This window comes from Dendrobium catenatum, unplaced genomic scaffold (assembly GCF_001605985.2).
Source record: "Dendrobium catenatum unplaced genomic scaffold, ASM160598v2 fragScaff_scaffold_989, whole genome shotgun sequence".
Taxonomy (NCBI): Eukaryota; Viridiplantae; Streptophyta; class Magnoliopsida; order Asparagales; family Orchidaceae; genus Dendrobium; species Dendrobium catenatum.
Genome location: NW_021319451.1, coordinates 2,999,071 through 3,024,408, shown reverse-complemented (window position 1 = coordinate 3,024,408; position 25,338 = coordinate 2,999,071). Strand labels below are relative to the sequence as shown.

General features: G+C 32.5%; 2 protein-coding genes across 2 annotated transcripts; one reads left to right on the top strand and one right to left on the bottom strand.

The window, feature by feature from the left end:
* The first annotated feature begins 2,976 nt into the window (after positions 1-2,976).
* LOC110101025 lies at positions 2,977-3,929 on the top strand. Its single transcript, XM_020828791.2, has 2 exons — positions 2,977-3,283; positions 3,369-3,929. The coding sequence occupies exons 1-2, from the start codon at positions 3,130-3,132 to the stop codon at positions 3,515-3,517; spliced, it is 303 nt and encodes a 100-aa protein (XP_020684450.1). The 5' UTR covers positions 2,977-3,129; the 3' UTR covers positions 3,518-3,929.
* Positions 3,930-16,318: 12,389 nt separating this feature from the next.
* Positions 16,319-22,018, bottom strand: LOC110101003 (uncharacterized protein DDB_G0275933). The gene is made up of 3 exons (XM_020828738.2): positions 21,772-22,018; positions 20,252-20,399; positions 16,319-16,461 (listed from the first exon to the last, which is right to left on the bottom strand). The coding sequence occupies exons 1-3, from the start codon at positions 21,824-21,826 to the stop codon at positions 16,401-16,403; spliced, it is 264 nt and encodes an 87-aa protein (XP_020684397.1). The 5' UTR covers positions 21,827-22,018; the 3' UTR covers positions 16,319-16,400.
* Positions 22,019-25,338: the final 3,320 nt, after the last annotated feature.

The following is a 25,338-nucleotide window of genomic DNA, read 5'->3' as shown; positions in this document are numbered from 1 at the left end:
ATCACCCGAGCACAGCTGGCGAACATTTGTCGACCGTAGCCGAACCATCACTCATCCACGAACCATCACTAGAGCACCGCCCTTCTATCGACCATCATCAGACCGCTGCATGTCCACCGACCATCACAGGACCATCACCCACCTACTATCGTCCCTCCAACCTCTATTGCACGCCGACCACGATCCATTTGACCTCCTTCGTTTGTCGACTACATTCCCTCCAACCACTATTGTCCGACTACGATATCTCCAACCAAACGAACATATCAATACTCTCTAGAGGAGAACTTGCATATCAGTAGAGTACTCTTCAAACTCCCACCATATAATGTGCTTTACATGATGTATATTTATTATATCGAGCCAATGCCTTCCCCCCAAGGAAGTGTCTCATTTATAATATATCTATAATAAACACTACTATCATCATTTTAACTAGGCCAAACCCCACAATTTTTCTCCTTCTCAAGATTTTTCATGTCTCTTATGACTCTTGCACGACTCTCTCTTAACTATATGTGTTGGATGTTCGTACAAAACTTAGACGCTAAACTCCATATCTCTACTACTGCAAATATTCCAGGACACAACAATACCTAATTAAGCATAATATTTAATATAAATCATAAATCCTAATGCCGTAAAAAGAGTTGAACCAACATTTAAAAGATTGCTTAAAAAATAATTTCGGATCCAAACTCCGAATAATGTAAATTTTCTAGTTCAAATGATTTTACAATGATTTCAATAACACTAAATCGCTTCAATTCGAACACATTATGTTATCAAATTTAATCATAGAATTAGGCTAAGTGCCTCCCACCTTTTTTTTTTAACATAAGCATGTGATACAAGCCTCGGGAGGCTGTTGCCTTTAAGGGCATCTCCAACCGAAACTCTCATTTTTCACTGCAAAATGCAGCAAAATCAAAAAGTGCCGTGATTCATCTCCAGTGGAACGCCATTTTGCCCCAAAATCATCATCGTTTCTTTCGCGCCTTTCTCAGACCGAGTTCGGTAGAGAGAAAGAAATGGCGAAAGTGAACAGTGTGACGCCAATATTGGCGTCGGCGTCGCACTGTTCATAAGCGACTGAATGCCGGCAAAAATGGAGTTCGGTTGGCACATCTAAGGCTCTCCATTCGCCTGTTTGCCGAACGGCTGGAGAATGCCTAACTATACCGTTGATCTATTGGAGGTCATCTAAATGGTCCTTTTACAGTCTACATCATTTCTTCTCGAGTAATCCCATATATAATTCATTGATCATCCAAATAGATCTTAATTTCTTTAGGGCTAGCATGAGCTCTTCCAAACTCCATTTTGCAAGTTGTTTGTGTCAATAAATAATATGACCATTTTGATATTAAAAAATAATACATTATATTCATTAATAAAAAAATTATCATCAATAATCATCACTGGAGCCTATGCTGATTATATAAGCTAACTATTTATGTAATTAAAGTGATCATATTTGTAATAGTCCAAATTTTTAATTAACGAGATATTGTTCGTTTTGGTCTAAAAGCCTCACGGTTTTATTCTGTTGGCGTAACTTCTTAGGAGGTCACTCATCTTATGATTTATTCGAGATGAGCACGCTTAACTACGAAGTTCCTTTAACGAAATTCTAACCATTATATTAAAAGGCGCATCGATATTTTTAAGACTTTAGTTTCTTTTTACTTAAGGGATTCACAACATTAATTTTTTATATAGCAAATGATAGCCAAAAGCTTACTATACTAGCATTTGTTTTATTTTGTTGATAATCAAATCACTTGAAAGATTCGAGAAAAAATTTAGGAGAGGACATTCGGATCAAAAATTGATCAAGAAGATCATCATCAAAATTATTGAATTTAATTTAAAATGAGTGTATATTCTTATTTGATTTTTTTTCCTTGAAAATTATTGGCTATATAATACCTTGATTAGAATATAAAAGTTGCATGTAACTCATTAAATTTTAGTAATCTATTACCATCTTAATAAAGAAATCATTAAATGAAATGCTCTTGAATCCATAGAAAGGTGACACATAAAGTTTAGATTACTTAGATGTCTTTGTCTATTATGATTCATATTTGATATCAATGTTTAATAAAACTTTTTAAAATAATTAAAAATACAAATATAGATTTTTTAAATAATTTTATTATGATTTGATAGCAATGTTAAATAAAATTTTTAAATATAAATAAAATAATTAAAAATACAAATATAGATTTTTTTAATAATTTTATTATGATATTCATATAACACCTTCTTCATGAGTCATGCAACTCTTTCCGACTTCTAAACACCTATGTTCTTCATATAGTAATAACTAATACTTCAAATAACATAAAAAATAACATCCTCATCACCCTCTATATTACCATTCTTTCATTGACACTGATCCGATCACCTTTGCCGCAACACAGGTCGTTGATCTCTTGAATCCCCTCCCAAACCTCATCCAATCCCAACCCTTCCCAATAATATCCCATCTTGACTTTTTAATCCCATCACAGTCCTTTGTCTATGACTTGCCCTTCCCAACGCATCTCAATGATATCTTTTTGAGACTTTTACGTCCCGTCGTGATGATTTCATATGTAAATCTCCCATACAAAATAATATTTTTATAAGTATCAATTCACCTCTTTAGTGTGTCATTTGATTGCCAATTTAATTTGACTTATCTCAATTCAAATTCATTGATAATTAGACTTTAATTTAGTAGATAAACTCCTAATTATATTTAAGAAATATATAAGTAGAATTATGTCATATTTTAATAAAAAATAAAATTATTTATTGAACAATTTTTTTAAAAGAAAAATGAATTCAAATAGATAAATAAATAACATTTAAAACCTAAAATATTAACTTTATGATTTTTATAGTATGGAATTTTATTATCAAAAAAATATCTTATTAAATCAGAGGTATTTTATTAGTCCTAAATCACGTGCCTTGCATTTGCTTTGTGATCGTCCATTTTGATAGATCTTGCTCAGCTCTCATCTGGTTGGGGCGTCGCGCGGTAGAAGTAGCACCGTCCGGAAGAGAGTCGGCGGCGGCGGCGGTGGTGGTGGAGCAAAGAAAGAGTGAGTGAAAGAGAGAGAGAGAGAGAACAAAATGAACACGGATATTACAGCATCGGCTAAGCCAGAGTACCCGGTGATTGATCGAAACCCTCCTTTCACCAAGACAGTAGCCAATTTCAGCGCCCTCGACTACCTTCGCCTATCAACCATTACTGGCGTCTCCGTCACCGTAGGCTACCTCTCTGGTACGCCTCTCCTTCTTTGTTCTCTCGCTTTCTCCCTCTCTTCTTAGGGCTAGGTTTTGTTGTTAACCTTCAATGCATATCGAAGGTATCAAGCCCAACATCCGAGGTCCCTCGATGGTTACCGGCGGTCTTATCGGGCTTATGGGCGGCTTCATGTATGCTTACCAGAACTCCGCTGGTCGTCTTATGGGCTTCTTTCCTAACGAACAAGAGGTTGCTCGTTATAAGAAATAGAGCAAATTGATGCTTACCATTTGTCTTTGCCTTTGCCCTTGACCTTATTGTGGAGGAATAATGATTGATCAAGCTGTTCTTGCTTATCATGCGCTGAGATTTGAGTCTCGGTTTCTCTCTGTTTTGCTCTGATTGTAGAAGCAGAAGTTGTTTAGAAATTGGTGCGTTTTCTTAGCTTTTACTATCACATTATGCTCCGTCAAAAGATTGCATCTTTTGTGTAATCACTCATGTTTCTTATTTTGACACTTTATTGCATATCATTCAGAAATAAGTTTTCTTAATGAATTTTGTTTTGGCGTTTGATCAGTCTAAAGATATTGTCAAATTATTGTCATGTGTCTTCTGATTTTACATGATATGTATTGTTTTTATGTTTTATCAGAACAAAATTGTAGTAAGGTTTAATTCAGATCCTTGATTGCTTCTGGTATGGATTCAAATCCCTTTTCTTTCCCTTTGAAATTGTGTACAGCTACTAACAAATAAGTTATGAATTTTGCATCTCCAATTGAACCTGAATTATCGTATAGCATGGACTCTTATGTTTTGAAATTCAATTCATAATTATTTGTAGATTTATGTTGTATATATAACATAAATCATTATTTATCATATATATATGATAGTCAATGACAAAGGATTTAAGTAGCTACTTTGACGTGAAAACAAAGTACATCACAAAGGAAAGCTTGCTTGTCCAGCTTTTCTCTCATATTCTTTTTCTTCGATCTTGTTTAATATTATGATTGTTATCATAGGAGAGAGGAGTTACAATATCTCAATACATCTGATGTGAAATGTATTAGAATAACAAATGGTTTTCTTTCATCCAACAATGTTATTTGGATGTAATGTTTTAACAGGGATCTAGTTAACTAGAAAGGATAATTGGTTTATTAGTGAGTGTGAACCAATGTGGACTAATGTTAGCCTAGATATAATAATGGTCAAACTCATTTTCAGCAAAAAGCTTAGACCTATGAGTGAGAGTGAAGTGGCTAAATAGTTTGTATTTCTACTTTAACATATTTTTTTTAATTATCTGATGTGACACTAAACCATCTTGTTATGTGCTTTGACAATTCTCTTGACATGAGAGCTTTCTATTTTTGCTATCAGTCCCACTCAAACGGAGGCTTTTCACTATATTCACCATAAGTTTACTCAATCGCATGGAGTTGTTATGATAGACTTGAAGTCATCTACCTTTAGAATCTTGCTTAGCCATGATTTAAGGAATTGAAGACCCATGAGAGCCACAAACCATATAAATTGCTTAATCCAAACAAAACCTTTTGCTATGAGACTGCTTGCTAAGGACCAAGTGGTGTGGACCAGATGGGATCAAAGTTGGGCTTCATGCACTAGAGGTCAAGTTTATTTTCAACCAAAATGTTCAAGCCTATCAGAGATAGTCAACAACTTGGTATTTTATTACGAACTTATTTTTTAATTATCTGATGTGTGAATAAACCATGTGCTTTTATGCATCTTAATAAGATTTGGATTTTTGAGGTTGAAACAAAGCAAGAAATATCATAATTGAAAAGATATAATTTTTTTTATCATTGAAGGTTGTTGTAAATGGAGAAGATAATTCTTTGATTTCTTTACTGCATAAGAAAAGTCTAAGTTTATGGAATATCTTTTGGTTGAGTACAATAATCCTCCTCATTCTCCAACCCCAATTTTTTCATGGCTTATCTTGGAAATTATAGGTTCTGTTAATTCTCTATAGCCTTTGAACCTTATTAACCATTTTGATCTTTTCTATTGAGAACTATGGTGAAATTCAGGGAATTGGAGAGGTAAAATGCTTAATTTTATTGCTCAAATCTATCCCTATTTATAGATATATACAATATGTATTAATAAAGAAAAAAACAATTACATAATCATACATAATTGCTCTCATATAATCCTTCCTAAATCAGCCACCTAAATATGGAAGGAGATGGGCTCAATCCAGGTGAGCCTCACTCGAATCCCCATCCTAGTCTTGGCATCAAAATGCTAAGGGACGGTTGGGATTTAACACTCCCCCTCAAACTAGGAATACAGATATGTCATTCTCATGATAATTAGTCTCAGAAAAGTAGAGTTATCAAGTCCCTTGATAAGAATATCTGCTACCTGATCTTTTGATGAGACATGATATATATATATATATATATATATAAGATCATTATCTAGTTTCTCCTTCGTGAAATGTATGTATACTTCTATGTGCTTGGTGCTATCATGCTAAATCGGATTGTGAGCTATGTTGTCACAGTGTGGTTTCATGATTTCTTCCCACTTGATTCTTATCTTCTAGAATATTCTTTTTCCATAATAGCTCACATATTCCTAAGGACAGTTTTGTATTTTGCTTACGCACTAGGCATTGCCATTACATTATGTTTCTTGCTTCTCCATGTAATAAGGTTTCCTCCAAGGAATGTGCAGTATTGTGAGGTAAATCATCTATCTACTGGTGATCCTGCATAATCTGCATCTTTATATGCTTGTGGGGTTATTCCATAGTCTATTATAAAGGGAATCCATTTACTTAGGTCCCTTAAGGTAGTGTAGTATTTTGTCTACAGGTTGCATGTGAGTCTACTTTGGATTTTGCATGAACTGGCTGACCATGCTTACAACAAATGCTATATCCAGTTTGGTGTGGGAAAGGTAGATCAATTTTCTCACAAATCTCTAATAAGCTCCATTATCTATATTTATATTTTCTTTAGCTTCGCCTAACTTGAGATTTGGCCCTACTGGTGTTAGTTTACAAGATAGCTTGCATGTTTCTTTAAGAAGATTGTTAATGCATTTTTGTTGTGAAATAAAGGTTCCTTTATTGGAGTGGATCACTTCAATTCCAAAGAAATATTTTAATCTACTAAGATCTTTGATCTCAAATCCGTCGCAATACATTTCCTTAGAATCACTTTCTCCTTTACGTCATTCCCAGTCAAGATGATATCATCCACATAAACTAATAAAATTGTGACTTCCCCTGAGTCTGAGTGTTTGAGGAATAATGTATGGCCCCCTTGGCTCTGCCTATAACTATTGAGTAACATGACTTTTGAAAATCTTCCAAACCAAGCTCTAGGTGATTGTTTTAGTCCATATAAAGCCTTTTTTAATCTACACACTATGTTACCCCCAAATTTCTCCTTGAATCTTGATGCAATCTCCATAAATATTTCTTCCTCTAAGTCCCCGTGCATTTTTGACATCTAGTTATTACAGATTTAAGTTGTAATTAGCTGCTAGTGAGAGCAGGATTGTTAACAGAGAACACATATTTGCAGTCGATTGGTTTTTTTCCTATTAGTAGATCGGTGATCTCCTAGGTTTGTTCTTTTCCAGGGCTTGCATTTCATTTTTCACGGCACTTTTTCAATTTTTATCAGATAAGTCCTAAGAAATATTATTAAGAATATGAATATTATTTAGTATAACCAGAAACTTTTTGTGTGAAGGTGAGAAGTTATGGAATGATACAAAGTTGGTTATGGGATATAAGGGAAGTTTTTTTGGTGAACTTGTGTTTACCTCAATTTCTGAAGACGGTTCAGATTCTTGGATATGCTCTAAAGCATAGTTTGAATTTGTATGTTTTGAATACACTTGCCCAATTCTCTTGTTATTCATAATAGCTTTGTCCTCAGTTTTCTTGGCTTTTATTTTATGTTGATTGGGTTGAGGTGGAGCTAGAAGATCAAGAGGGGCAAGCTCAGTTTCCTTATTTTCCTCAATTTCAGTTTCCCTCTGAAGATGAGGTTTGATGAAATAGGATCTTTGTTTATCAAAGGTAAAGTCAACATATACAAGAGTTTTCTTAGTGGAGAGATGATAATACTTCTAACCTTTCTAGGTGGATGAATATCTAACAAAGATACATTTGAGTGCTTTTGAATCTAATCTTCTTCTATTTTGGTTGTGAATGTGAACATAAGCTGTGCACCCAAAGATTATAAGTGTATAGTTATTATGGGCTTGGAATTTTGGGTAAAAAGAAGATGAATACCCATTTGTATTTCTGGTCCTAAGGTTTTTAAAGGTAGCCGATTTATGAGATATGTGACAATCAGAAGAGTTACCCCCCAGTAAGATTTGGGTACATTGTGGTGGAATAGAAGTGCACCAGTGGATGCTAGAAGGTGACCATTTTCTATTTTTGCAATCCCATTTTGTTGTGGGATGTGAATGCAAGAAGACTCATGAATGATACATTCCTTTTGAAAGTAGAGGATAGGTTATGGTTAAAGCAATCTTTAGCATTGTTGGAACAAAATATTTGTGTTTTTATTGATTCTGGATCATGGTATGAAAAATGAGGAGGATAGTGCTAACATCGGATTTGTTTTTTAGGAGAAATATCCAAGAGACTTGAGTGCAGTCATCAATGAAGGATACAAACCATTGGGCCCCTGAGATTTTAGGAATTTTTTAGGTCCCCAGATATCACTATGAAAAAGAAACTCGTTTATACTCGGCTAACTCACAAGTTTTGTAATAAAAATATTCATTTGTAAAAAATGTTTGGCTACATATTTCTTAAGACATCAAAAGATGAATGTCCTAATCTAAAATAGTGAAGCCAAATAGCAATTTTTTTATCAAATAGGGATAACATAAAATAACCATTATTGATAATTTTAGCTGTTCAGCTCTTCTAGGTATTATAGTCTATCTCTCTCCTTAGCAAGTCCAATATTCTTCCCTGATCCCTAGTCCTGAAATAAGCAATAAGCTGGGTTAAATAAGACCTGACAATTATTGTCATTGTTACGTTTTTGTATGAAGATTAGTTTTGTGGATAGTCGAGGTATGTGGAGCACATTTTTTACATTGAGGGAGGGAGATAAGGGTATGTCTCCTTGGCATGCTACTATAGTAAGATAATCATCAACAGTGATGATTTTCTTGTCACTTGAGCAAGGAGTATAGTTGATGAAGTGGGTAGTGGAGTGTCATGTGATCTGTAGCTCCTGAGTCAATTGATTAATAAACCTTTCAAATGATTTATAGAGTCACTTAATCCAATGGATATATGAAACATACTTAAAAGTGCAAGAGGGAAAGATGGATGTGGTTTTTCAAGGGGTACCAGGAGTTGTTTTAGTTTATTAATATATATTTTTATTGAGCTCTCTGAAGCTGAACTGCTCAAAGCTAGATGCGTGCATGTGTGTATTCTTATTTTTTTTAGTTAAGGAAAATATTTAAGATTTAAATAATTTTCTTTTCTGTTTTTTGTTTTAAATAGTTTTGTGGATTAATGAACTTACAAAGGATATGTTGTTGCCTGAAAGTTTCTTTAATTATTCTTTGCCTTCATCAATATGAATGCCTGGAAGAATAGCTTCAACCGAATTTTTAGTATTACATTCCTTTTTTTTCTTTTATCCATCCCTGGTTTTTACCATCTCTTCTTAGATTGATTTCCAATATATATTTGTTCACACATTGTTCTTCTAACTGCCCTCCATCAAATATTATATTAGTGTGATCCTTAACTTATCCTACTTAAAAAAAAAAATCTTATTTTTATCGTGCAATCAAATGTAATTGTTTTGTGTTCTAATTTCTCAATTCACCAACTAATTCTTCATCAATTTTCATCACAACTTTTATCAACATCATCATTTGCCTGGCAAACCTTACATAGCTCCATTGGTCGTTCAATTACTCTTTTTTTTTTTAATCCAGACTCTTTTTCATTATATGCTCTATGCTTGCTAAATTATTGGAGTTGTTCTTATATGTCATCATTCTCGCAACTAATTTAGTCTCAAAACTTCTCTTACTCTATTATTGACATTTGTTTTCACGAAACCTACCATCTTTCCCCATTGCTTCTTTGGTTTTTGTGCCACTATTTTTGGTTACTTTTTATCACCTCATACTTTTCGATTGTGCAAAATAGCATGTGCTCACAACCTATGATATGGCTCTCAATGTGGCAAGGCACATATGCAAAATAGCTTATGCTATAATGCATAGCACAAAGCACGGCTAAAGCATGTTATTTTGCACGAAATGGGTGATGTAATGAGGACAAGGCTATTTAGGTTACAACAACAACAACAACATCAAGCCTTTATCCCACTACGTGGGGTCGGCTACATGAATCCTTTTTCTCCATTGTGTCCTATTAAAATAACACAATTTCTTAAAGGATTCATGTCATTATTGTTCGACAAGTTTTACGCTGGCTGTCGACTACCTAACGCAACCCTCCACCTTTCTCATCCATGACTTGGGACCTGGCAACGGCAGTGTTAAAGAAATTTATTTTTTTTTTAAATTAAGTTGAAGAAAATATGAATGAGGGAGAAGATTATAATGTAGGTATTGATAATGATAAAGAAAATGAAGTTATTTCAGTTTTATGATGATGATTATATAGATGATTTTTTTTTTATAATTTGAATACAGATTTGTAAACAAATAATTGATTATGCTTTGAGCATAAGTTCCTTTGTGAGAATATTTATGGTCATCTTTTTTTTATAAGTTCTTAAGTTCCCATATTTTTCATTTTGTTTTTGTATGTTGTATTACTATATTTATAATAATTTTGTTTGTCAATCTAATTTCTTTTGTTGCCATAATAATTTATTTTCAATATTTTAATCTTTTATATTGATCTCTATTCATGGCGCAATTAACAATTTTGTGTTTTACTTATGTGAAATTATGTTTTTCTTTGTTCATAGGATACTTTTTATCTTAAATTATTGGATTTTTAATAAATTATGTATCTTTTTATGCTTTGCGCATTTTTTGAAATAGTGAGATGTCATTTACCATGTGTTGTTTCTGTAGGATATTCATTCGTTAGTGTGTTATTTGTTATTTACAAGTTTGCATCACCTTGTTATATGATCCGTAATTTCGTATGCACTTGAACATCCCATTGCCCTGCAACCTATGTAAAAACCAAACATTTCCATAACCGCCATGACTTTGTGCTTCCCTCATCATAGATCTTTGTTTGCAAGATCCACACAGCACTATCGGTGTTAAGTTCACTGGCATTTGCCTTTCTTTATGTTATGGGATCCAATCTTAGAGATGTTGGAAAAGGGCTTGATCCGAGTGACCACTTGCAACATATCATGTTGAACTGGGCCAACCATGTGAAGAGCAGAGCCATCGAGGAGGAGATTTGGTGGACGTTAACACCTTGATTTGTTGTGAAGAGAGGAGTACAATGTACAAAAATCAAAGAGGTAAAGAGAAGAACAAGGTTAATATGATTAGAAGAACGAATTAAAGGAAATTGAAGGTAAAGAGAAGGAACATGAAGTAGCAATATGTTAGGATGTCAACTAATAGAAATAGTGCTAGAGTGAATAAAAAATTGTTAAAATGAATGCCTTTTTGTAAATTCACTAATCTATTAGCCTAATTACAGTCTAAAGCTTTCTATTTATAATAATAGTATTAATAAACTTATGGGCATGATAATCTTATCAGAAAAGTATTTCTAAATGAAAAAAAAATGATCATATTATCCCTAACAAATAAGAAAATGGAAAATAAGGATGATAGCATAAATATGGTATAGCATCCTTGAGTTACATGAAACTTTACTTTGAGGAGTTGAAATTCTACTAGAGGAAGAATTGGAGGACCTTGGCTATACTAATGAGTTAATGAAATTCCTCTTCTAGAAAATTCATCCCAATAAGAGAGATGAATAGGAAATCTATACCGAAGCAGAGGTAATAAATGAGAAATCCATCTTGTGGCAGTAGTGATGAAAATAAAAGAATTGCAACATCATCAACAATATTCATTGAAGATTTTGGTTATTTATTCTCAAGAATACCCTCATCATTTTTAGATTAGGGTTTAGGGAAGCCTAGGGGTTTTCTTAACCAATGATAGATTGATCTAAATTAATATTCTCATTTTGGTAACTGATTAAAAAAAGTTTGCCTTTTATTTGGGCTAGGTGGGATGGATTGGGTTGGATTAATAAAACTAACTAAGCTTAATTTGATTGTTCTTAGGTTAGGAAACATTTGAAATTAGGTTAGGTTCAAGTTTGATTGAGTAAAGGCCGTTGTAGGAAATTATGCACTAAACAGGGAAAGATGATAAAATAAATGTTTGAATTCATATTTCATTTTGAATTTCAATTGGAGGATAAATTTGGAGATTTTTTTGGATGAATTTAAACAAAAAAAAAAGGGAAGGTGAAAAAAATTAAGAAACATTAACATGATAATATTGTCTTATGATGAACAAGGAGATTGCTTCTCCTAGAAAGATTTCAAGTCTTACAACATATCAATGATCTAAATCCCAAGATAGATGAAGGATCGCCGCAACCACAATAAAGTAGATCTAAAGATTTTTACAGAGTGGACATATTACATGTGAAGTTAATAGGATCTTAAGAAAAAATAAATTCATCAATTGAAGTTGGGTGTATGTTGTTTGAAAAATTATGGTCGTGTGAATATAATTACATAAGCTTTTAGTTTAAGATTCAAAAATGTACTTATAAACATTTTTAAACATAAAAGTATGTGCCTAAAAATATTCATCTTAAATTTGAATAATGTTTGAATGATTGAAGTTAATCTTTTTTGATTAAATTATAAGAAATTAACTTAAATAAGAAATCGAAATAAATCTATTTTTCAATGAGTTCATCTTTGTATGTTTGATGGGCGTGTATTTAAACTATTTTAATTTTAAGACTCAACCAAGTTTTAGAGCTAGATGTCTTAATATTTTGAACGATTTATGTATTTGGACTATCTTTGATATATCCTCAAAAAAATTGTCTTGATCGGGCACGAATCTCAAGGCAAAATCAATACGGAAACTTCAAAAATTAAATTCGGGATCACCTGAACTCCGATTTCAGCAAACTTACAGTCAAACTGAGCATCTTGGAAATACGAACCCAATGACACCAAATTCGACTCAGTCTGAGCCCAGATGGGTCCAAATCAAGCACGCGAAGCGCTGTTGGAAAGTTCAAATCATAATTTGAGTTACGAAACATTTTCCAAATATGACGTTCTTATAGTCGAATTGAGCGGCTCGACGAGATGAATCCAACGAGCCCAAGATCACCGAATTCCGACATCATTGAGACCTTAAAATGTCTGACGAACAGTGCACGATCAAGGGGTTTAATATCGGCCGTCCATCCAACCACTCCTTATTTACCCCTGATCTCTCACCTATTTACAAGCCATGCCATTCCTGAATATCTATAAATAGGCCCTTCGTTTCTCATGAGAGGGGACCCAAGCAAGAAGAGGAAAAGAGGAAGAAGAAGAGAATGATTGGAGGGAAGAAACTCCTCCACGACCACTGCCGAAATTCTGCTCGATGCCTGAGTGACATCGGAATTCCGCCCGACGCTCGAGTGACGCCGGAATTCTGCCCGACGCCCGAGGGACACCAGAATTCTTTTCAACGCCCGAGTGGCGCCATAATTCTGCCCGACGCCCGCGTGACGCCGGAATTCTGTCCGACGCCCGAGGGACACCGAAATTCTTCTCAACACACGAGTGATGCCAGAATTCTTCTCGACATTCAAGTGACACCAGAATTCCGCCCGATCTCCAAGAGACGCCGGAACTCTGCCCGACATTGTAACTGGATTTCAATCTAGAAGTGATTTATTGTAATCTGATCGTCCTAAATTTCAAGGACAAGTCAGCCTCTTGTATCTCAAATAACACTAGTGGAACTTTTTCAACTGGGTGTGGCCTCGTGGTTTTTTCTCTTTCTAGGGTTTTCCACCTAAAAATCCTAATGTTCTTTTATCTTCTGTTTGTGTGCTGGATATCTATACAATGCTGAGACGCGAACTTTCTAACTCTATCGTCGCGTATATTCTAGTCCGTAACAATCTTAATTTTTGTGAGCTTATTGCTAACAAGTGGTAGGAGAAATATGGTATTAGAGGCTAAAAACAATATTAACAAGAGGTTAATTCTTTGTTCACTGTGAATGGCATTTCGCAAATAGAGTTTCATTTTGTAATTTTCTAGTTTTGATTTGTGTTAAGCAGTTTGATTGTGTAGGTTTCATGTTTTGTATAGGTCAATTAATTCATTGGCTGTTTCTAGTTTTCAAAAAATTGAATAAAACCAAGTTAGGTTGCATATGATTTATGTTGACAGTTTGGTTCTATACAAGTAATTTATCTGACATTTTCCTTCAATGATGTTGAATTATTAAAAATCAAGTTAACGCATTTTGAATATAACTATTTTAAACTAAGGTTTCGTTTGGGACAACTTTTGTATTGCTTTCTAAAACAGCTTTTTAATACAAAAAATTCAAATTCAAGAAATTTTTATACTAAAAAGCTGTAAGAGGAAAGCCGTCTCAAATGAAGCCTAAGTTAAGTCGAACTACTTATGAACAATTTGGGCATTTTTCTATTTAACAAATTTGTGAAGCCGTATGTTTGGTTTAAGTTTGCAATTTGATGGTTTGCATCAATTCAATTCCAGAAAATTATTGGTGTGGCAATAAAGAGTTTATGAAACTCCCTTTGTTTTGTCGTCCAAATCATGAGTTTCTGGGGGCAAGATTGTTTACCTGTTTGTTACGCTTCAGCAGTGCTCAAGCAGATTTGAATTTTGTTATTTGAAGTAAGGTTTCGTTTGGGATGATTTTTTTATTGTTTCTTAAAACAGCTTTTTAGTACAAAAATTAAAATTTTTATATTAGGAAGTTGCTTTAAGAAGCAGAAAGAAAACGGTCCCAAAATGACTTTCTTTCTGCTTCTTAAAGTGACTTTTTAATACAAAAAATAAAAAATTTGTACTAAAAACCACTTTACGAAGTAGTAAGAAAGCCGTCCCAAACGAAATCCAAGTCTAAATATGTTGTTTGACATATTGATTTCAGCAAAAGGGTGCCTCCGCAGCATCTGAACATATAAACACAAAATAATATAACTGAAATTGTGTGTGTTTTTTTTTTTTCATTATATATTTTTTGTTTTATTAGTAGAATTTAAGCTGGATGGTTCAAGTGGAGGAATGAGCGGGCTTGCTATGTGATAGAAAAGTCCCTCTCAAATTTAAGGGAAAATTTTATAAAATGGTGGTTAGACCTACAATACTTTATGGTGCATATTGTTGGCCATTAAAAGAGAAGCATAATATTAAGTTAAGCGTTGCAGAGATGAGGACGCTCAGATGGATAAATGGCTTTACTCTTAGAGACGGAATGAGTATATACATGAAAATGTTGTAGCTCCAGTGAAAGATCGTTTGGTTTGGTCACATAAAACGACAGCCTTTAGATAACCCTGTTAGAAAAGTAGATGTATTAAATGTGACTTATGTTAAGAAAGGATAAGATAGACCTAAAAAGATTTGGTTAAAAAATATTAGAAATGATATTTCGTAGGTTTAGATGAGAATTTGACTCTTAATAGATTACAATGACAAAAACAAAAAAGATTAATGTAGCCAACTCCATCGCTGGATAAAAGTTTGTTGTTGATGATAATTTCAAAGAATCCTTTCTAAAATGGGAGAAAATGTTTCATTGAGTAAAATCCATGACATCAAATCTAATCATCCATTGTGATTCCCATCATGAATTTCAACTTTCTTTCTAAGACAAAAAAAAAAAAAAAAATTCTTTCTAAGAAATCTGATTGTTTGATTATTAAACATGTCCTATCTGTAAAGACTTAAAATTTGGTTCTGTAACCATCATACTTCCCCCACCAATCAGAGATAGATGTGGTACTTATAAATTTGCCCGCGAATCTATCTTCGTAGTGGTTCTCAGAGTCTTCTCAATCGATCAATAATTTTTTTAATTTTTATTTTAATTACTAATAATTTGATTGAACCTTGAAAGAAGCATGGAAAAAGATAGTAATAAGATAATAAATTATTTAATATTTAATATTGTAATAGTAGTTAGTTTTATTTAAAAAAAGTTAACGCCTTTACCTCAGTGATTATTTTTGCTCGTGATTGGTGCGCCGACTTTGGTTTAGAATAAAAACGAAAGATTATAAATTTTTGTCGATATATATACTGAGTAAAAAGGATGGGACGAGAATATAATATGGTAATTAACTTATTTCAAAATTAAATGCTGTACAGTGAAGAGAATAACGTTATTACTAATTAAAAACAAACTGTACAACGGAAAGATTTGAAGGATAACGTCCATCCATTTATACCAAACTATAATAGGAAACTCGAACATAATTATAATTTTTGTAAATATTTCTTGTACTCACAGACCACGCACGTACAAAGGACGAGAAAAATAATAAAAGGCTCCAAGTAGCGGATTTTATTTATATTTCATAAGGCAATGCCTTGAGTTATAAATGATTTAAATTGAGTAAAACATTTGTTTAAAGCAGGAATTAATACTTCCTTGTAGAGCGATATTCTGTCAGAAGTTCCGTTCTAAGAGCTAAAATTACAGCAGTAACTGAAGTCATTTTCTCACCATACCAGATACTTGAAAAGCCTATGAAATACCAAATGGCAAAGCTGAATAATAATGTGTATCTAAGCGTAAATGTGAGCAAGTTTTCAAGATCAAGATTGGAATAAGTATCGGTCAGGCAGACGCTGTGATGGCATGTCTCAAGTTGAGATAATTTTTTACTGCTTAATAACTAGAATGACGGGCGAATTTTTGTGTGTTAGGTATAAAAATTAGCAATTGTAACTATGGTGGGGAAAATCTTTTTATATTAAAAAATTGTTTTAGAAAACAGTAAAAAAAGTTTTCCCAAACAAAGCCTATATTTCAACAGAATGGCATACATATAGAAATTAGACTGAATAACATATCATTTATCATCAACAAGTCAAGCGAGCTGGAAGTATTTGCACAGATTGTTCTCTTCTTATTTGCTACCCTCATTTATGTATTCTCTCTTCATTTCTTCCAATACACTGTCATTGGTGCTGCCAAGAGCAACAAGATGATGATAATACAAATAAGATTTCTGCAGCATTATATGATAGATTGAATAAAGTTGTCTGTTTATTTTTTGTGTGTGCCAACATGAGCACCACATTTGTGGCTGAAATAGTGTACAATCAATATGTGCAATATCAGAATGAATAATGGCAGTTCTGTAGTAATGCCTCCTAACAGACAGATTTTCAAATTTGAAGTGATTGGCTCCACAATATTTGTTATTGGAATTTAAGCATTTGATTAAAAGGAGGTGATTGTGGAATCTACATAGGAAATATTTCCGATTGAGAAACAGCTCAATGAGAATTTGACTCTTAACATGATACAATGGAGAAAAAGAATTCGCGTAGCTAACCCCACATAGTGGCATAAAGGCTTGCAAAGTAGTCCTTGGACTATTCGAATGTGGATAATTTGATCTCAGAATATGATATTTCTCCAGTTTAGCTATTTAACTACATAAAATTAATCTCCAATGATTCCTCACATAGAAAGTGACAGAAATAGGGATGCAACATTGATTCCAATTTGGTCCAAAAGAGATCATTTGGGGATCAATGTTATACAATTGAGAAGTAAATTAGAGGAATGTGATATTTGAGACTAAATTGGTGACATACTAATAAACATGAGATTATCTTGAGATTTTCCCATTTCAAATATGACTAAGCAAAAAAGAGTTCGCTCAAGATGTCCTGAACAAATTTTCAATCAAGAGGAATTAAATCATCAGTAAAGATGCATTGAAACGAGTACAATATAAGTTTTGAATAATGCTACATATATATTTGTGCAATACACATTTTCACTCATCCCAAGCATATTCACTTGTAATTTAATCTCTCTTGATAGAATTTCTTGAGATACTTCAAATGGATTTTTATCCCCACTTTAGAGGGTTACAATAAAAATCGGCTAATTTTTTAATTCCTTTTCAACATATAGGACAGGATCGAATCACAAATTAAAGGATGCAACAAAAACAATATCAGAATGTTTCTTCTTAAATATGTTTGTTTTATTTATACTTGAGATAACACTTGTAATGACCGAGTGCTGAGTGTATTGACTCAAGCCCAAGGAAACTATACCCACTATCAAGCACAATAATAGACTTAAGAACTCTAGGAAGTGATATTTTTCTCTTTAAGGGAAGCTAAATAGAATGATGAAATTCTGTAAAATGAGGTAGCTACACCCAGTGATGGGATGACAGCCTCTTAATTCCATCTTCGCTTAATAAAGCTTCTTGCTTTAACAAAATCATATGTGATACTATTTTGTTGTCCTTAACAAAATCATATGTGATACTATTTTGCTGTCCTTACTTTCCATTTCCTAGTTTATCTTTTGTAAATTATGATGATTCCTATGAGATATGATGTGCTATTTAGTGTTTGATTATCTTGTTATGATTGGTCTATTTCTGTAAGTCATTTCAATTCAACCCTCATCAAGAACAGTCTAGATTCCAATCTTCTTTTCCAAATTCCTCCATGCTGCAACACTCCTAGTGTTCCTTCTGGCATTTGAAACTTTATTTCCTTGAGTTTCACTTGCCTGTTATCTTGTTGTTTCCTAAAATTACTTGCTACAAGAGTTCAAGAATTTGTTGCTTTGTAAACTTCAATTTTCAATTTCTAGCTACACCAGCTAACCCCGTTGATGAGTTCTATTATTATTTTTATTTCTAAAGTGTTTAGTAATATATTTGTGAGCATGATTAAGATCTTATTAAGTTTAATAGAGATTGATTTCTATTTTATAGTGTGAATCTTAATCACTGCAAAATTCTATATTTGTTCTCAAATCTTTCGTGAAATTTGAGATTTTGATGATTTCTGTATTATCAATTGGAAGAAATGAAAGTGAGTTTTATTTTTATAAATAAAAAATTAGATGCTTTGAGATTGTATTCTTGTGTTTCTTTACACATCTCATCTTATATCTGCATTAATGAACCTTAGGCCTTAAGACAAACTACAACATTAGAGCTCTTGGTGCAACCAAATGAAGAGGTTGGAGGCCTCAGATCCCAATTATCAACAATAACCTAGCGTATATATGAATACACTAATGGTTCGCAAACTTAGGCTTCGTTTGGGACGGCTTTCTTACTGTTTCTTAAAGCAGCTTTCTAGTACAATTTTTTTTTATTTTTTAACTAGAAAGCAGCTTTAAGAAGCAATAAAAAAGCCGTCCCAAACGAAGCCTTAGAAAAATTTGACAGGTTTTATATTTCTGAATTTTAAGTTATCACATATTTACTTGATAATGTGGCATAGGAAAATGCAGGAGTGCAATTAGTTGGAGTCATGCTTTCAAGAAGTCAGAATGTGTTGGAAATTTTACTTTGTTTTTTTTTTTTTTTTTTTTTTTTTCCTTGGAGCTTTTTTGGCACACTAAAGTAGGAAGTTCCCCACAATCAAACCACCATTTTGACTGAACTCAAACCTTGAGTTGGTGACTTATTAATCATGGATTCTGATACGCAAAGTATAATTCAATGATAACCTTTATTAGCAGTATGGACAGAAAACATTGGAATTGTATGAGAACTCTGATGAAATTGTCAATTTTAAGTACATTGATCACCCTCCAACATATATATATGACCAAACATAAGAGAATATGCAATTTGACTTGACAAAATACTCCTAATTTCCTCCATCATGTGCAAAAGACTACACTAAGTCGAATTTGCCAAAAAAAATTTTCAAACCATTATACATTTTCATCTCTGTAGAAATTTAAACCTAAACAAGATAGTTAAACCTAAGTTTGTTCAATCTTCTGCATCTGTATGAACTAAATGCACACATTCGTCAGTATCAAATAGACTAAGCTTGTATCTAACATTTCAATACTGAAAAGAAGGTTAAAGAGTGCAAATACTACTTAGCATGCTTTTTATGCAAAAGCATTTGCTACTTTAAACTTAAAAAAAAAAAGATTATTTACTTGGTGCAATGTAGTTCTATTTCAAATATGGAAATTATAATTCATTACCGAGAAGCAAACTCATCCAAGAAAAGTGGAAGCCAAAACTGAAGGCATTTAACCAATCTTATTGCATGCACACAGAAACCTAAGCCTACTAGTTATTTACTATCCCAAAATTGTGAAATGCCTGCAATCTAGAATACAGTAAACTTCATAATTTTTTCAATATAGAAGTTAATCTTTATTGATAAGAAATGATGAAGGTCTAGTCTAATAAATTAGTAGTTACTTGGGCGTCCATACTTAAATTTACGAAACGAACAAGAAGTTCAATATCAAGATTCAAAGTCAAAATCAAAAGCTCATAGTTTATTTTGAATTTGAAATTTGCATGCCAATCTATGTCTTCATTTATTCAATGTTCAAATGATTGTAAAGTTGTACATCATGACAGCACATATAAAATTTTGCACCATTTGTACAGATAACAAATAAAATTTTAGTCATTGAGAGATTAAGATGCTGCATCTGTATTTCATAGGAACCAGTTATATTGGAAAAAGGGTTTACTTGTTTGAGATAACCGTGAAAAGACTTTTAAGGAAGAAATGAGGCTACTTCATATCAGCCACTACTTGATTTATTCTTTAAGGGTAAAAGATTTTAAATGTTTAAACTCCTCATCAAATTTTAAACTAGAGATTTGTAGGTAGGTGGGCAATAATATATATATATATATATATATATATATATGAAATGAGAGCTTACACAAGACCTAACTGCATCTAGCTAAAAATAAAGTAGTTCATGATGTCTTGGAATAGAACTTACTAATCATGAAGGCATTCATTTAACAGCTTTGCCTGCTTCCTGCAGAGCCAAACTACAGATAGAGTTCTTCCAGAAGCACATTCAGCATATTTTGCAACATAATGGTCGCATTCCTTGAGTGCCTTTTGCTTCATTTTACTACGCAAAGCTGCACTCAACAAACTATGAATCCTCATCATAAAGGTTATGAAAGAAAATACACAAAAAGAAGTTCAAATTTATACTCAAATTAACAGTTAAATAAGGAATGTTGGAATATTTCTGGGCCAGAGGCATGATTAAAAAAGAAAATCATGCATAACAATTGGGAGTTGAAATACCAAAAGTATGCTTTCAAGAACCTTAACTTAAGATTTGACACAATGAGATGGCGGATCATCTAATAACTTAAAAAGAATGGATCCAGTTTTGATTTTTATATAAGTCATATTGAGGAAGCACAAGTCATGTTATTTTAATACATTTTCATGAGCTATATTTGATATTTGGAGAAAATATATTTTCGTAATAATTCGCTTGATGTATTGCTGATAGAGAAAGTTTGTAGTTGTTTTTTTTTGCTTAAAGAATTAATATATTTGCTATTTTGTGTGTCATTTATGAGATGGTGGAACCATGATTGGAAAAAGGAAGAGTATTTTTACAGGTTTGGAGTCATCTTTAAATAGATTATATATGGAAACTCTTAAATTTTGGCCATTTAATAAATAGAGAAGATGAAACATCGTTTTCATTTCATGAACCTTGGAAGATGAAAAGTCAATAAGTTAAAGAAGAAGGCATGTGCGTTTAAATCATCACTTTATGTATTATATCATGGCCCCCTTCTTCTCTCTTCAAATTCTATGTTTGGTATTCTACAAGTACTCTTATGATGAAAAGAAATGATATGTTATGTTGATGTTGGTTTGCTTAATTTGTTAACAATGTAATAGGTAACAGTAAGACTTCATGATCTTCTCCACATAAAGAACATAATGGTCCTTCCAATAAGTGATATTTGAAATCCCTCCCCCCCCCATCTAAGTTTAATGACTTACCAACCAAGCATTGAGAATAGCACATTGTATTGGAATTCCTTAAATAGGGATTCGTACAGCTAAATTAATGCAGGAATGGTCAGTAAAAACTTTGTTTTTTTTGTGCAATCTAGTAATATAGCTCGTTACAAATAATGTCAACACCCATTCCTTCTATTCTAATTCAACTCTTAAGGTTCTGCACCAAAAAGACCGCTCCTTGCAAGTGTCAGGCACCAAATTGCAGACCTTCAAGGTAAATTCCTTTCCTTTCCCAGGTTTCATACACAAATAAATAAGGAAACTCTCTAATCATGCTATATCACAATCTTGAACCACACATTTCAATTTGATCGTCCCACTAGATAGGGCAAATGAAGCAAACACAAAAGGGGAAAACGCCATTGGACTTGATTACAGATCGTAACTCGTTATTTAGTAAAGAAGGATCTTAATAGAGGAAATTTAAGCGCATAATATGTTGATTGGTGAAGATATTACCTTCTTCCACTTTCTTCTTCACATGATTCTCTCTGGCTTCTTGCACGTACCCCATCGATCAACAAAGTGGCAATAGATCCCAAACCTAGCAGGAAGTTACGCGTTAGTCTGCAAAGCAGAGCGAGCCGCGACTCCTCCTCGCCGTCTCAGCCTCATTAACTATCGATAAACCTCCGCAACTGCGATGCTGCCGCGGCGCTGTTAGGGTACAGGGCTCGTTATTTGGCCCATGGAAGTACTAGAGGCTTTTTACTCGCAGCTCTTTTTGATCAGCAACTAATTAGCTTGAAAAGAGAGACTTAGGCTTCGTTTGGGACGGGTTTTTTACTGCTTTTTAAAATGGAGTTTTAGTACAAATTTTTTTATTTTTGTACTAAAACTCCGTTTTAGAAAGCAATAAAAAAGCCGACCCAAACGAAGCCTTAGGTTTCGTTTGACATTTATTGAAAATGTATCTAATAAGTATCATATTTTTTTTACCTGTCTTATATAATGCCTCAGAATCAAATTTGAAAAAATTATCTATTTTATCTTTTTAAAAATATATTAGAACTTGTATAAATCATCAATATAAATAATAATCAGCAAAAAATCAACTAACAATAACATAACTTAAAATATTGCATTATATTCATTCTCCAAAAAAATCATTATTTAAAGTCAGGAGATCAATACAATCAATAATCTATTACAAGCTCATGACTGTAGAAGAATAAAAAGAAAATGCAGAACAAAACTTAAAGAAAACCTGAGGATCTCTATCAATCTCACTCCAACTGATCATGAATCATTCACTTACTTGAAATTATAAAATTTCACATAATGAGCATAAAAGCTCATCAAGTAACCAAAATTCTATCACTTTTTTCAATACAAGGCTAAAGAATTAATATGTATGTATTTTTTTATTTTAGTCAATATAAACCATCACTTAATATGATCAATAGAAATTTTAAAAATTAATAATAAAATCAATATGATCAGTAAAGGCCAAAGAAATCTATTAATTTATAAGACATACAATAAAAAGCACTATCACGCAATGAATTATATCAGTATGCTATGTTATATTGTATCCATATTAATGACAGTATGAACTATCAATCTGTCAATCAATTTAATATAATATCAATTAATTTAATGTGCTATTAGGTAAATATTATCATGAGTATAATTATAAAAAATAAGGCAGGACATGCAATGATAATGTAGTGTTCTTACATATGTTATTTGTCAATCTCATCTTATCTTTCATTTATTTCAATTAATCATTTATTTTCACAAGTGACTTTCAATAAATATTTAAGAGTGTTTACCCTCATGTGCGTGGTATTACATTTTAAGATGATTTTCAATTTAAGCCTAAATTAAAATATAAAAATATATATCTTATGACGAAGATGATTTTCATAGCTTTTTGGCCAACTCTATTGCTAATTTGTGACCCCTCTATAAATTTTTCTTGTTAATTCAATTTAAGCCTAATCCCTATAAAAAAAATTGAAAATTTGGAGCCTAAGCTCTCAATTTACCCCCAAAAAAGAAGGATTATAGCCTTTGTTTGTATAATCAACATCAAATAATGTACTCAATACATTGAGGTATTTATTGAAATTAATTTTTTTTTTAAATTCATTGATAAAATTATTACTTCTTTTGATGTGATTTATGATGGTCTTTTCTCTTCCCATCACATCTCCTTCAAAAACTTAGATATAAAAGATTTAAGCTAAATAACCAATCTTTTATAGCATTAAATTGGCTAAGTTGACTTTTAAGTAAGACTATTTAACAAATTTAGTAATGCTTGGATAGACATATGTTAGGCATGGTGTATTAAATGGCTCTTTAATGAAGCTTTGTACAAATCTCAATCTAAATTTTCTTGAATATAAATTAAATTATAGGATATAACTAGTATGTTAGTTATTCAACTTTTCAGCCTATTCAGTACTAATTTTCTAAAATTTAAATTATTGGTAGATATTAAATGAAATGCTAAAACTAATATTTTTAATCATATTTAATATTTTATATGTATATAAATGCAAATACATCTCGGTATTTCTTTAATTTCATGATCCGTCGAGCTGATCGGTTAGTGTGAATCCAATTGTTGAGCTCACATGAGCTGGTCAAGTGACTAGTTCATGATTGAACTGATCGATCGAGTCCAATCTTTGAATTGTTGATTGCAATGCATAAACTAAAGTGGGTGAGATAATGAATTCGAATTTCAAATACAAAAAAAAAAGAATTACGAGGGAAGTTCCAAATCTGTAAAGAGGTATTTCTGGGTGAGACAATGAATTCGAATTTCAAATACAACAAAAATGAATTATGAGGAAAGTTCCAAACCTGTAAAGTGGTATTTCTATTCACTACAAATGAATGCAAATAATAATAATAATAATTGTTATTTATTTAAAATGTTTGAATAATTTGATTGAGTATAAAATAAATATTAGATTTTTTTGTGTTTGGTTTGAATTTAAAAAATTAAATGTAAAATTCAATGGTAGCAATAGTGGGTGGTATGCGATGGGGTGACGAGCGACAATGGCGAGCCAATGATGGGTGTGGAGCCAGATGCGGGTGGCGGCGATAGAGGCGGGCTATAGTAGTAGCATGTGGCAGAGGTAGCTAATGGTAGTGGATGGCAAGTGAAACTTAAATAAGGCGATATATTTGAAATTCAACTAGAATTAGCCAAATTTCAAATACATTTAAAATAAACTAAATGATGAATATCAAATACATTAAAATTTTTATGTTGCATTCTTCTTTTGTTTTTTTTTATAAAATCAAATAATTAAAATTTTAAAACCCCTACATTCCTTTGACTTTATACTTCTTTTTTGTGCAAACCAAACAGCTCTAAACAACTTTGGATTTATCTCTCTTTAAAAAAAAATCATCTAAAATTTCAAAACCCCTACTTTTGATTAAATTAATTACACTCCTAAATACTATTTGTTTATAATAAAATAATTTTAAATTAAATGCTTATTGAGCTACTAAGAACGATAATATTGAGATATAAAAAAGCCTGCTGCTCGTTCAAATTTTAATACACCTTCCCTATTTTAATAAAGCTTTAGCTTTTAAATTTGAAAAAACCTAAATAATCGTGTTAATCAACTCAACGAAGAGACTTCAAACAAGTGAAGCTAACGGTAAGATTGACAGCAGTTCATTAGCTTTCAAAAAAGCACTTATCGTCATCACCAAAAACGTTTGTAGCAGCGTCGTCTTCGACTATCCAGCAAAGCTTTATATTTTCAACAAATATAACTGTTGCGTCCTGGAATATTTGCGGCGGTAGAGAAATATATGGTTTAACGTCTTAGCATTGTACGAAGATCCAGCACACAAACATATAAGAGAGGGGGTGAAACATTCATAAGAGACACCAGAGTTTTTATGTGGAAAACCCCTGAAAAAGGGGAAAAACCACGGGGCCTGACCCAGTTTGAATAAATCCACTAGTATTTGCAATCGATTACAAATGAGGCCCTTCCTTTGGAGAAGGCCTTGTATTGATGTAGCAAATATACATCATATAGA